This window comes from Trichosurus vulpecula, chromosome 7 (genome assembly GCF_011100635.1).
Source record: "Trichosurus vulpecula isolate mTriVul1 chromosome 7, mTriVul1.pri, whole genome shotgun sequence".
Classification (NCBI taxonomy): Eukaryota; Metazoa; Chordata; class Mammalia; order Diprotodontia; family Phalangeridae; genus Trichosurus; species Trichosurus vulpecula.
Window position 1 is genome coordinate 95,900,120 of NC_050579.1, and position 12,992 is coordinate 95,913,111.

Sequence of the window (12,992 nt, forward strand, 5' to 3'; positions counted from 1 at the left end):
TTGAGTCATTTTTCAGTTGTGTCTGACCCCATTTGAGGCTTTCTTGGCAAAGCTACTGGAGAGGTTTGCCATTTAATGCTTAATAAATGTTGATTGATGGACTGATTGACTTTCACAGCTATTCTTGGCTATTAGTGCTTCTTCCTTTAAAGTAACGTAAGGCATTTGATGATGAGTGGGTGGAGTTTCAGCAAAAATGGCTTACAGGCAAGAAGAAATTCAAGGAAATCAAGAAGCCTACCCACAGACTGTATTCAAAATTACAATTCTATGATTTCATCTAAGATATATTTAGAATATTGTAGGACTTAAATTGTAGGCATTTTGTCAAAATTTAAGGGGTGCCAAATTTCATGAATTACATTGAGAAGGAAAATAGCCTATTGTGAACTACTGTGAAGAAAATTTATGAATTTTGAGCCATTCTACAGAGTCATTTCTTGTAGTTCTCAGTTATAAGTGATTATTTAAATTTTCTAATTAAAATTTCAAAAATAGAATATTAAATTTCTTCGGTTGCCAAATTTTTATAGACTTATGCACATTACCGGCTTATATCTCAGAAAGGTCCCTATGAAATAATTCTTCAGTGACACTGTAATTACATATAATTTACAGGAATTGTTCAATAAAACTTCACATTATTTCAGTGAGGGAAGCTGAGAATGTACAGAGGGGTGGTCAATAACTAAGCTGAATTTTCATTTTTATGAAAAATTTACTATTTACATATCATATATGCCTCATTATGCCATCTTTACTATACCTGAATACACAGAATTCAGTTTCTGCCATATAAAATTGATAATATTTCAATTTATGTGTCTGAAATAAAACATTTTGAAGCAACACTTAAACTTGGCTTAGTTATTAAGTTTACCTTATGTATTAGCTAATACGCATATGTGAAATTGGCTTTTACGAGAGGACCCAGTAAGAGAGCCAAAAGCATTTGAAGTGGCCGTGAGGTCATCCAAGCTGAAGTCCCCTCCTCTATAACTGTAGGCCACCATATATTAGATCAACAATCATTATACGTACATCATGTTTGAATCATTCAGACCACCAAAAGTGGACTTTGGGAAAGCAAGACCATTGTGTCACTTACCCACATCCTCAATAAGGAAGGAGTGCGTATCACCATTCACCTTGATGTAGCTAAGATTTTTCAGTGACTTCCCATAGGCAATGTTGTAATACTCCACAGGTCTAGTGGTTGCCTCTTTGGGTGGTTCCCATGTGACTTTCAGGCCCCTCTTAGTGGACTGCAGTCTCACATTCCTTGGCTTCAGAGGGTGATCAACTATGCAAACAGCGTAACTATCAACTTAGAGTAACAGGAAGTTTGGCACAATGACTATAAACCAGGCTAAAAGAAGAACTGCCTTCAGAGGCCATGGTTGTAATTGGTGACCATCTATGATGTGTCCCAAGTCTCAGTGTTATTAAAAGCTTAAATCTGCACTAAGACATTTGAGACACCCTGTATTTAAAATTTTACCATTTTGAAAATATCTTTAAAAGCAAGGGAGTCAAAGGACTTTAAATACAGTAACATTCAGTTATTAGTTCTTCACAACCACCAAAGGAAAACAAACACAATAAGCTCACAAGCATATTGACTAGCTGTAGGTACAAGTTTTAAAAGTAAAAGGCAAATCAAAAGAAATTGTACAAATTGTACACATTCTCCACCTCAGTGATGATCCTTTGTTTCAAACAAAAATGATAAACTAATACTTTTGTGTATTATTTGTCTATACATATATACATATGTATATATAGAAAGACACACATACTAAGTAAACATTTTAAAGCAATACCAGGATTTGAGTGATAAAGCTGGTGGTTTAGGAATGCATTGGGTTTTTTTTTAATCTAAGAGAAGAATAATCTCATTCTATCATTAGTGATGAAAAGCTGATGAATTCAAGGTTAAGACATAGAAATATTCAAAATATTCTTTTTTTATGAAGAGACAAACTAAGATGCCAACAACTCAAGGGAAGCGATCTGATTCTTCATTTTACATCTGATTTCAAGGTTCAACCCTCTTGACTCTGAAGAAGACAAAAGGATAATTTATAAGCACAACAGAATATAGCTTTAATCTTAAAATCAGAGCCTCCAAACCATTTCCCAGTGGTTAAAAAGCAGTTACTAAAACTAAATTAATGTTAACAAAATAGTCTATGACTAGGCAACTGATAACAATGCAAATGGAGGACATTAAAAAGCAAAGTAATGCTCCATTAAGTTTCTGGCAGTCTGGATCTGACACTTATTATTCTGGAACATAAGGCACTCACATCAAGGAAAAATTCACACTCAATAAAAGAGAGTTTTAAATAAAAAATTTAAAATTAGTAACATTTATAAAAGAGGAAGGGGAAAGGCATTGATATATGGTGACACATACATTATGTTAAGGGATGGAAACATGATGGGGTAAATGATTTTTAACACTGAATGAGAGGACTGAATTTAATTAGTAAATGTTTCTGAAACGTAGTTAGAAACTAAAAAATTCTGGTTATTCTTTTTAAAAGTTAGCTCTTTGTCTTTAAAAGTCAAGTACTTTTTGAGACTACTGATCAAAGAAACTACCAAGTGATGGAAGGATTTGATGATATTTGAAGCTTTAGATAAAGAATATCCATTCAATGGACAACAATATGGGTTACACTATTGTCCACTTATCAAATGACATATAAGTATATGAGTTGTTGAGAAAGGGGGGGATGGAAATTCATGAATAATCCTTTTCTTTACTATTGAATAGTATTGTCAAAGTGAAACATTATGCCTTGATCAGAAGAGTTTGCACAGGAAAATTGATGGAGTTTGACCCTGTTATGAAATGTAAGATATGTATAATTGAAACATAACTGTAAAATCAACCCTCAGCCTATAAACAACACAGAATCCACCTTTGTCAAATAATTAACCTTTGTTAATGGGATGATTCATGAATTTGCCAATTTTTTTCTCTCTTCATTGCTGCTGGCTTTATCTTTCATTGTGACAGGGATACACATTACAATCTATATCCACGAATGCATCTATCCTCAAAAGTTTAGATAATCTCCCCTGCCCCCCAAAAGGAAGTTGAGCCATTTAGCATCATTCAAAACCATCTGGACTACTGGTACTGATCAAATAAAAGGAAAAAACAAGTCTGGGCCTAATAAAAAATAGTTCAGCCTTTCAAATTTGCCTAATTCCCAAAGCCTGAACGTCCCACACATACCTCCTAATAGAGTTCAACATTTTATTTGATTCTGTTTATCCTAATTCAGAAATTACTTGGTCTTTGTATTACTAATAAGTAATTAATAATAAGTAATCAGTGTCCTGGTTCCCCTGAAATGGTGTCAAACTCTTCTATTGACAATTTGTCTGTCATTGCCTTTACAACATTTGAAAACAGAAGGAAATAAATCCTATTTTCCCTCTAAAATAAAGACAACTGAATGAATGTCCCTGATACAGCATATATTACCTTCTTAATGAAATTTGACATTAGTGACCTTGCCAATTATTGTATCAATTGAAAACTAATCAATTTGGCCAGAGTTGACCTAAGCCAAAGTATGAAGAAACTAAAGTCTACTTTGGGTTCTTACAACCTTTCTTTTCTGAACCTTTCTCCCCTTTCATATATGATCTCTCTCTCACATTTCCCTACACACTCTAAAACTACCCCCTACTACTCAGTGTTCAGTGAATTCATTCAGAAAGGTGTTTTACAAATGCTTTCATACCAAGATACACATAACCCATGAGGGTTCAGAAACAACTCTCCTAGAGATATTTGCATTTCACCTGTATAAAAAGGCTTAAACAAACAAAATGAATATTTAATGACAAGATCTGAAACATGAGCAACATGGTGGAAGGATTTGGGGGGTATCCGGGCCTTTCTTGGGCCCCTGAAATCATATCGTGAAGGCCTCTATATAATCTGCCTGTTCATAAAGTCAAAAGGAATTTAAGTTTCTTGTTTTACAGACTGTTAGTCCATGGGGCAACATCTGAATAGCATTTTCCCAAACAGGTAAACAAAATTTATCAACAGCCACTTTTTTTAGACTATCTTATCAACCTTCAAAGAAGCTGATCTCCCAAAAGGATTCTTATTGAACACTATCAACACCTAGCCCAACCAGAAAGGAAAAGGGAAGAAATTGGGCAAAAGCCAACCTTCCCTGTGGTCTCTTTTTTTCCCTTCTCAATCCTTTTAGCCTGAGGCAAACTCTTGTCAAAGCAACTGACTACTCCCCTGTATGGGTACTTAAGGTTACTTACATGGTTCTGGGAGGAAAGCATTTTAGGCAGGTGTAGATTTGCCTGATAGCAGATGGTTGACAGAAAATTTGCTTTCACTGCCAGAAGCATGACATTTCCCTCTATTTCTCATCTTTATTTTGAAGACCTACATGGCTTTGTTGTTGTTGTTGGGTTTTTTTAATATAAAATTACGCCATGGAAGTCACTAACAGTTTGGAGGTTGGCATTATGTCACGTTGGGAGATAATACAAAGAAAAAATGCAACAAATTCCTGACACATAGTGCTTAATAAATGCTTGTTGACTTGAACAGCCTGGAAGCTTAAGGTAGAACGTCCACCCTAATATAATTATAGTTGTTTACCCTTTTTAGATGGCTAATCTAGACAGCATACTAAAAAGCAGAGATATCACCTCACTAGCAAAGGTCCATATAGTCAAAGCTATGGTTTTTCCAGTAGCAATGTATGGCTGTGAGAATTAAAGCATAAGAAAAGCTAGGCACTCAAGAATTGATGCTTTTGAATTGTGATGCTGGAGAAGACTTCTGAAAGTCCCTTTGGACAGCAAGGAGATCAAATCAGTCAATACTTAAAGACCTAATTCAGACTATTCACTAGAAGGTCAAATACTGAAGTTTGAGGCTTAAATACTTTAGCCATGTGATGAGAAGATACAAGACTGATACTGGGAAAGACTGAAGGCAAAAGGAAAAGGGAATGGCAGAGATTGAAATGCTGTCATGGAAGCAACAAACATGAGCTCAGACAGACTTTTGGAGATAGTGGAGCATAGAAGGACCTAGCATTCTATAGTCCATGGGGTCACAAAGAGCTGGAGACAACTGAATAACTGAAGAACAAAAACAACAGCATCTCCTTTAGAATTAATTCTCCTTGAAGGAAAGCATGATGTACTGGATAGAGTGCTGGACCTGGAGTAAGGGGGAACTAGATACATATCTTTCCTCTGACACTAGCTGAGCATGAATGGGCAAGTAACCAAATGTCTGTGGACCTCACACAACTCTCTAAGACTTATCTTCTAAGCTATAGACAGCAAACCACCTCTTAGCACAGGGATTATGGCTGAGGATACAAATAAAAAGCAAATACCATGATCTACCTTCGATATGGAGTTCCCACTTGAAAATACAAATTCTTGTTGGATACTCTGCTTATGTTAGGCAAATGCTACTGGGAGCACCTTTTAACACCCTGATAGCTGGCTCTCCAAAGGAAAAAGAACTACAAAAGAGGGGATCTTAAGACACAACTGGAATCATTTAACTTGATACAGAAAAGGGTGGGAGGTAGCTGAAGAAGACTATAGTATATGACAGGTTATTGTCTAGCGTTTGGTTACCAGATGTTCTTTTTCTCCAGAGGAAGCAAAATGAGGAAATGGGTTTGAGCTGCAGCATAAGGGATTTAGGTTAAATAAAAAGAAGAATTTCCTCCCTGGATCTTTCCCCATCCCCACCCATTTAACAGAGACATATGCTCAGTTTCTCCAGACAGGGCTGGGCAACTGGAAACAGTCTGCTGGGGCTCAAGCTACTTCACTTTATCACCAATATTGTTACTTGTGGTTCCCCACAGTGAATGTTATGGAGACCCTGCATAGTGTAAAATAATGCCAGAGTAACCCTTTGATGATTTCGGTGATACATTTGAAAAAGACAAGGTACTCCCCAAGGAATGTTAAGTGTGAAAATCTGCAACCTTGGTGGTTCTGGGTCCAGTTGAGATCATTACTTGCCTGGTGTGGCCAATATTTTATCACAGAAGCCAGCTGCCAGTTACTGATATGTAACTCAAAAAGGTTAAAGAAGAATCACTTCATAGTCTCTTTTTGGAGGAAAAAAAAGGAAGTTTTAATTTGGGTTCTAATTAGGCGTTGCCCAATCTGCAACCTCTAACTTCACTTTCCTCTTTTCCCAACCTTGACCCTAAAGTTAAGCAGTTCAACTCTACACTATCCTCTACTCTTGAATGCCTTATGCCTTTGTACTACTGATACTCATATCAATCAATCACTAAACATGTATTAAGCACCCACTATGTGCCAGGCACTATGCTAAGCAATGGGGATATAAAAAGAGGCAGGAGACAGTCCCTGTCCTCCAGGAGCTTACAATCTATCCTGCCTGTTTCCTGCCATCCACTCCTATTCCTGATTTGTTACCCCCATGCTACCAAAGGGAGCTACAGGTAACCAGACAACCATGCTGAATGGCTCACCTAAAAATTTCTGTTAACTAATGTCAACTGGTCCTTTACTGTAGAAATTTAATATTTTTTTTACTTCCTCTAACATGAACTAGTTCAACCTATACATTATTGTCTACTCTCAGATGCCTTCTCTTATTCATTTGTCCTGTCACTGATTATGCCTTGCCAAATACCAAGCCGAGATTCCTCCAGTTATCACCTGCCTCCTTCAATCCTACTCTGTAGTTACTGAACAGAACTCAAGGACATCACAGAATTGTAATGACTGAATCTACTCCACACTTACCAAAAATCGGCCCCCACTGTAGCAAGGCAATACTTTCATTCCTCCATAATTATTCTTCACCCCAGATACGGGAATGGGGAATCTTCAGCCTTAAGGCCACATGTGGCCTTCTAGGTCCTCAGGTGCAGCCTTTTGACGGAGTCCAGGTTTTATAGAACAAATCTTTTTATTAAGGGGATTTATTCTGTGAAGTTTGGATTCAGTCAAAGGGCCATCCTTGAGGACTTAGAGAGCCATATGTGGCCTCGAGGCTGCAGGTTCCTCACCCCTGCCCCAGAAGCTATTATTAACAGCTTCTTCTTAGGAAAATAACTTTCTAAGCCTCTCACACCACTTCTTCCTCCCACTCTCATGGCTTAGGACCTCACCTCATACTTGCTAAGAAAATAAAGGTTACTTGTCAAAAGCTCCCTCTTGTAGTCAGTTGGTCAATAAACACTTACAATCACCTACTCTATGACAGGCACTGTGCTAAGTGTTTGGGATACAAAGAAAGGTAAAAGACAATCCTTTTACTCAATGAGGAGCTCACAGTCTAATGGGAGGGAGGCAACATACAGTCAACTATGTACAAAAAAGCTATGTACACAATAAATTGGAAATAAAAAGGTAAGACACTAATAAAACGGGTCAGGAAGGGCTTCCTGTAGAAGGTAGGATTTTAGCTGGGACGTGAAGGAAGCCAGGGAGACCAGCAGGCAGGGACGAAGGAGAGAATTCTAAGCATACAAGACAGCCAGAGAAAATGTCCAGTCAGAAGATAGAGCGTGTCAAGGAGGCTGGCACTACTGAACCACAGGGTGCACGGCACCATGTAAGAAGACTGGAAATATGTATATTTGAGGAGTTGGGGGAAGGCCTGTTATGAAGGGCTTTGAACGTCAAACCAAGGATTTTATATTTGATGCTGGAGTTATTTCAGAGTACCTTGACCCATGCTTCAGTTTCCTCATGCTGGATAACATAGACTCTGAGGCCCCATCCAGCTCTATGTTTATGATCCAATGAATTTTTCTTAGCTCTGTCCCCTACTACTTACTCAGATGTTCACTACTTGATTCAGGCTCCCATCAGGTCTTTCCTGCACCATCGGAATAGCTTACTGATAGGTCTGCCTGCCTCAAGTCTCTCCATGCACTGACAGAGTTTTCCTAAAGTGCCCATCTGACCACGTCACTCCCCTCTGCAATAAATTCAGATGGATCCCTATTGCCTCTAGAATCAAATAGAAACAGTTTGGCTTTTAAAGTCCTTCACAATTTTGCCTCAACTTACCTTTACAGACATTATACATGACTCCAATCCTTCCTACGCCCTACTCTTCAGCCAGACCAGACTTCTTGTTACATGGAATACTCCAATTCCCGCTCTGTGTCTTTTTTACTGGCTCTCTTCCATGCCCATGATGCACTCCCTCCTCACCTCTTAAAAATCCCTTGTTTCTATCAAAATTTAGGTCAAGCACTACCTTCTACGTTAGGACTTTGCTGATTCCATCAGCTGTTAATGTTGTCCCTGCCAGAGTTACGCGTGTGCATGCATGTGTGTATCTATGCCTGTGTGTTTGTGTGTGTGTGTGTGTGTGTTTAGTTGTTTCAGTCATGCCCAATTTCTCATGACCCCATCTGGGGTTTTCTTAGCAAAGATACTAGAGTGTTTTGCCATTGCCTTCTCTAGTTCATTTGACAAATGAGGAAACTGAGGCAAACAGGGTTAAGTGACTTGTCTAGGGTCACACAGTTTGTAAGTTATCTGAGGTCACATTTGAATTCAGGTCTTCCTGACTCCAAGCCTAGAGTTCTATACAATATGACACCTTTTATTTACTTTGTATATATTCTCTCTATATAGATCTACACACCATATCTCCCTTCCCAAAGAAAATAAGCTTCCTAAGGTCAGGGGCTGCTTCATTTTTGTCTTCCTAGAGCCTAGAGTCTAGCACAATGCCTCATACGGCTTTTGTTGTTCATTCATTTCAGTTGACCCCACTTGGAGTTTTCTTGGCAAAGATACTGGAATGGTTTGCCATTTCCTTCTCCAGTTCATTTTATAGATGAGGAAACTGGGGCAAACAGGGTTAAATGACTTGCCCAGGGTCACACAGCTAGGCATTGTCTGAAGCTGCATTTGAACTCAGGTCCTATACATAGTAGGTACTTAATAAAAATGTCTCTTGACTGACTCAGATAGAGTGGCAAATAAAAAGTAAGAATACAAAAATTATAGCTAGCTGACTTCCCCACTCAGAACGGCCAGTCCCACTCTGATTAGCCTCAGAGATTCAGATTTGGCCTAGAGGAATCTTGAAAGACCAAGTTAATTCAAGGATCAAACCATGAATTTGGATATTCTCCAAGGTAAATGTGGATGCTCCTACAGATCTTGAGAGGCAAAGCAGAAGAAATTCTGGTCCCTAAATCAGCAGATCTACGTTTGAGTTCTAGTTTTTCCACTAACTAGCTGTGTGACCTTAGGAAACTCACTGACAGACTGGCTGAAGGTCAGTTTCTTCATCTGTAAAATGGGGTAATTCTTATCCTATCTCACTTAGGATTAGAGTAAGGTAAGTTCCATAGAAACCTTAAAGTTATTATATATATGTGTGTGTGTATGTGTGTATGTGTGTGTATATATATATACACACATATATACATAAACACACACATATATACATAATATATATATACCACACACATATACATCCATATACACACATATGTATACATACGCATGTATACACATATGCATATGTGTGTGCATAAACACATATACATGTGTATATACATATATACATATATATGCAACCTATTTTTACTACCACCACTTAGATTTGTGCTGGAACGGACATCCCTCTTCTGTTGGTTCCAAAACCAGCCCTGGTCTCTCTATGGTCCCCAGACCAGGTATCATCAAAATTATACCTTGGAACACTTTGTGAAAAGGCTTAAGATCAGAACAGAATGCAGATCCATTGGACCAGGTCAGAAAAAGATCACCTCCTGCCAACTAAATAGAGCAGTACATGAAGCATTAGGTCTGGAGTCAGGAAGACCTAAGTTCAAATCCTGTCTGAGACACTTAATACCTGTACAGCCTTGGGCACATAACTTAACCTTGTTTGACTCAGTTTCTCATCTGTAAAATGAGCTGCAGAAGGAAATGGCAAACCAGTCCAATAGCTTTGCCAAGAAAACCCCAAATGGGGTCACAAAGAGGCAGACACAGCTGAACAACAATACCACATAAACATAACTGTCATTTTAAAGAAGAGAATTTGAGGCTGTCAGGAAAACAGAAAATCTGGTATGTTATGCCTTCACCGGGGCCCACAATCTTATTTCTATCATACACGTTCCAGCGTATTTCTTCTCTGCTGCTTAGATCTCACCTTGTGTCTGCAAGTACCATTTTGACTTTATAAACTGTCTCTAATTCTGGGATACCTCAGAGTAATTCTGCAAATTCCCAATCCTAAAGAAATCCTAGAGAAAATTATTCCTACTTAATCCTATTACCTCATGACAAGAGTGGGTTCTTTTATATCCCAATTTCAACAAAAGAGCTTCAGTCTTTTTTTGTTTTTTATTGGACCTGTGATTTTATTGGTCTAGAGAACCCCTGATGAGGGAACTCCCTCTATTAATGCAGACCAGCACCTGTTCTACAACTTTATAGGCTCAGAAAGGTGTCTGGGGAACAGAGAGGTGAAGGTATGTGCCCAGGGTTACACATATGCTACATGTCAGAGTGAGGACCTGACCCAAGTCTTCCTGACTCCCAGGACAGTTATCTACTCTCTGTGATGATGACAGTGATGATGACTAGTTTATATAGTATATAAGTGTGTATATATAGAGTACCAAGCCTGGAGTCTGAAAGACTCATCTTCCTGTGTTCAAATCTGAGCTCAGACACTTACTAGCTGTATGACTTTGGGCGAGTCACTTCACCCTGTCTGCCTCAGTTTCCTGATTTCTAAAATGAACTGGAGAAGGAAATGGCAAACCACACCAGTATCTTTGCCAAGAAAACCCCAATGGGGTCACGAAGAGTCAGATATGACTGAACTATAACAACAAAAATATCAACTATCCCCCTCCCATTCAGTACATTATAAATCCTTCAAGGTCAGCAACAACCATTTTTTACCTTTATAAGCATAGTGACTTTCAGGTCATAGGTATCTAATAAATGTTTATTAAACTGAATCTTTAAACCAAAGGAAAATTGGCCCTGAGAGGTTGAAATGACCTTGGAGGTCTTCACCATAGAATCTCAGAGGTGAAAGCAACCTTAGAGGTGATCTAAGCCGATCTATACCTGAAAATGAATCTCCTCTACTGTGATTATCCAGGCTGTGTGTGGTGGCAAACCCACAAAGCTCTTAAATTAACCCTTTCCATTTTTTGAAAGCCCTATTAAGTTTTTTCCCTTACAATCAAACCAAAATCTGGCACTTGGTAAGTTATATTCACTACTCCTAGTTTGACCTCTGGGCCCAAACAAAATAAATCTATCCCCTCTTCCATATGACAGCCCTTCAAATTCCTGAAGTCACATCCCTATCATTCCCCCCCTAAATCTTCCTTTCTCCAACATAAACATCCTACTTCCTTGAATTGATCCTTCTACAGTACTCTCCTGTTCAATCACCTTTTACCTTGCTCCAGTTTAATTCTGGTACCTAGAACTGCATACAATGCTACAAGGAAGTCTACCAGAGTAATATCACCCCCACCCCCACCCCAGACAATATGATGCAGCCTAAGAAAGGATTAACTTTTTGACCATTTAATGTGACATTTTTAACTTATACCAAGCTTGTAATCCACAAAAATGCCCAGATCTTTTCACACTGTCAAAAAAAATATTAATATTCATAGTGTACTCTGTTAGGCTCAAATCTGCCAGAAACAATTTTCATGAACCTAACGTCCAAACCATTTTTTTCTTAGAGAGGAAGTTGTCCAAACTGGCATAGTCTACCAGTCCTTCTGGCATGACTTTTTCCCCCAAGAAAATTCCAGATAATATTTATAGGAATATTGAAACAGGAAAAGATACCTTACAATATAGCCTAGGATAACATTTCAGAATTGAGTGACTATATTGCTATCCTCTCTTTCCCGGACTATTCTCCTAGGTATCAATGGGGCACTTTCCATAGATCTCTACTGAAAACCTAAATTGAATAGGAAGTGGTTTGAGTGCTTCCAGCTGAATGGAAGAGGGTACTTCCCAAGGCGTGGACTCTAGCGTATTTTCTTTCATGGATAGAAGGATTAGATTGCCCCTAAAAGAGTCAATATCCACAGTGGGGAAAGGCAAAGTTCTTATATAGATGAGGTTAAATTTTTGATTGGGGCAGCTAGGTGGCACAGTGGATAGAGCGCCAGGCTTGGAGTCAAGAAGGCTCATCTTCCTGAGTTCAAATCTGGCCTCAGACACTTACTGGCTCTGTGCCCCTGGGCAAGTCACTTAACCCCGTTTGCATCAGTTTTCTCATCTATAAAATGAACTGGAGAAGGAAATGGCAAACCACCCCAGGAACTTCTCCAAGAAAACCCCAAATGGGGCCACAAAGAGTTGGACATGACCGAACAACAAAAAAATGAGGTGAATGGATTAAAGATGATAACCAAAATTTTGCTGCCATTGTCGCTTAGTCATTTCAGTTATGTCCGACTCTTCATGACCTCATTTGGGGGTCTTCTTAGCAAAGATACTGGAGTGTTTGCCATTTGCTTCTCCAGCTCATTTTACAGATGAGGAAACTGAGGCAAATAAGGTAAAATGGCTTGCCCACGATCACACAGCTATTAAATGAGGCTGATTTGAACTCAGGTCTTCCTGACTAGAGGCCCAATGCTCTATCCACCGAAATGCCAGCTGCCTCCCATTCACCCAATAAACAGCCCTTTTTCCTTTTGTCCTGACCTGTCTCACCCACCCTTCCAATGGGTTTTCCCCAGGAATCTGGAAAGAGTTTTAGAGAAAAAATATTATTCTTAAAATTTTTAGTGAAACTAAAAATATTTTAATATGCTTCTATAACACGAACTATTGTCAATTCATGCCTCCCCCCGTCCTGTAATACTATAGTTGATTTTTAAAAAAACCAAACTCTAGCTCTTCACATATATTCCTAAAAGCATTCATCTTATTAGATTAGGACCACT

At 38.6% G+C, this 12,992-nt stretch overlaps 1 protein-coding gene across 1 annotated transcript in view; it reads right to left on the bottom strand.

Annotated features, from left to right (window-relative positions):
* The window catches only part of FNDC1 (fibronectin type III domain containing 1), a 104,862-nt gene that overhangs the window by 76,106 nt on the left and 15,764 nt on the right, over nucleotides 1-12,992 (bottom strand). The window contains exon 2 of the mRNA XM_036768219.1: nucleotides 1,109-1,303. Within this exon, the coding sequence (XP_036624114.1) occupies nucleotides 1,109-1,303 (195 nt within the window). The remainder of the gene's footprint in view (nucleotides 1-1,108; nucleotides 1,304-12,992) is intronic.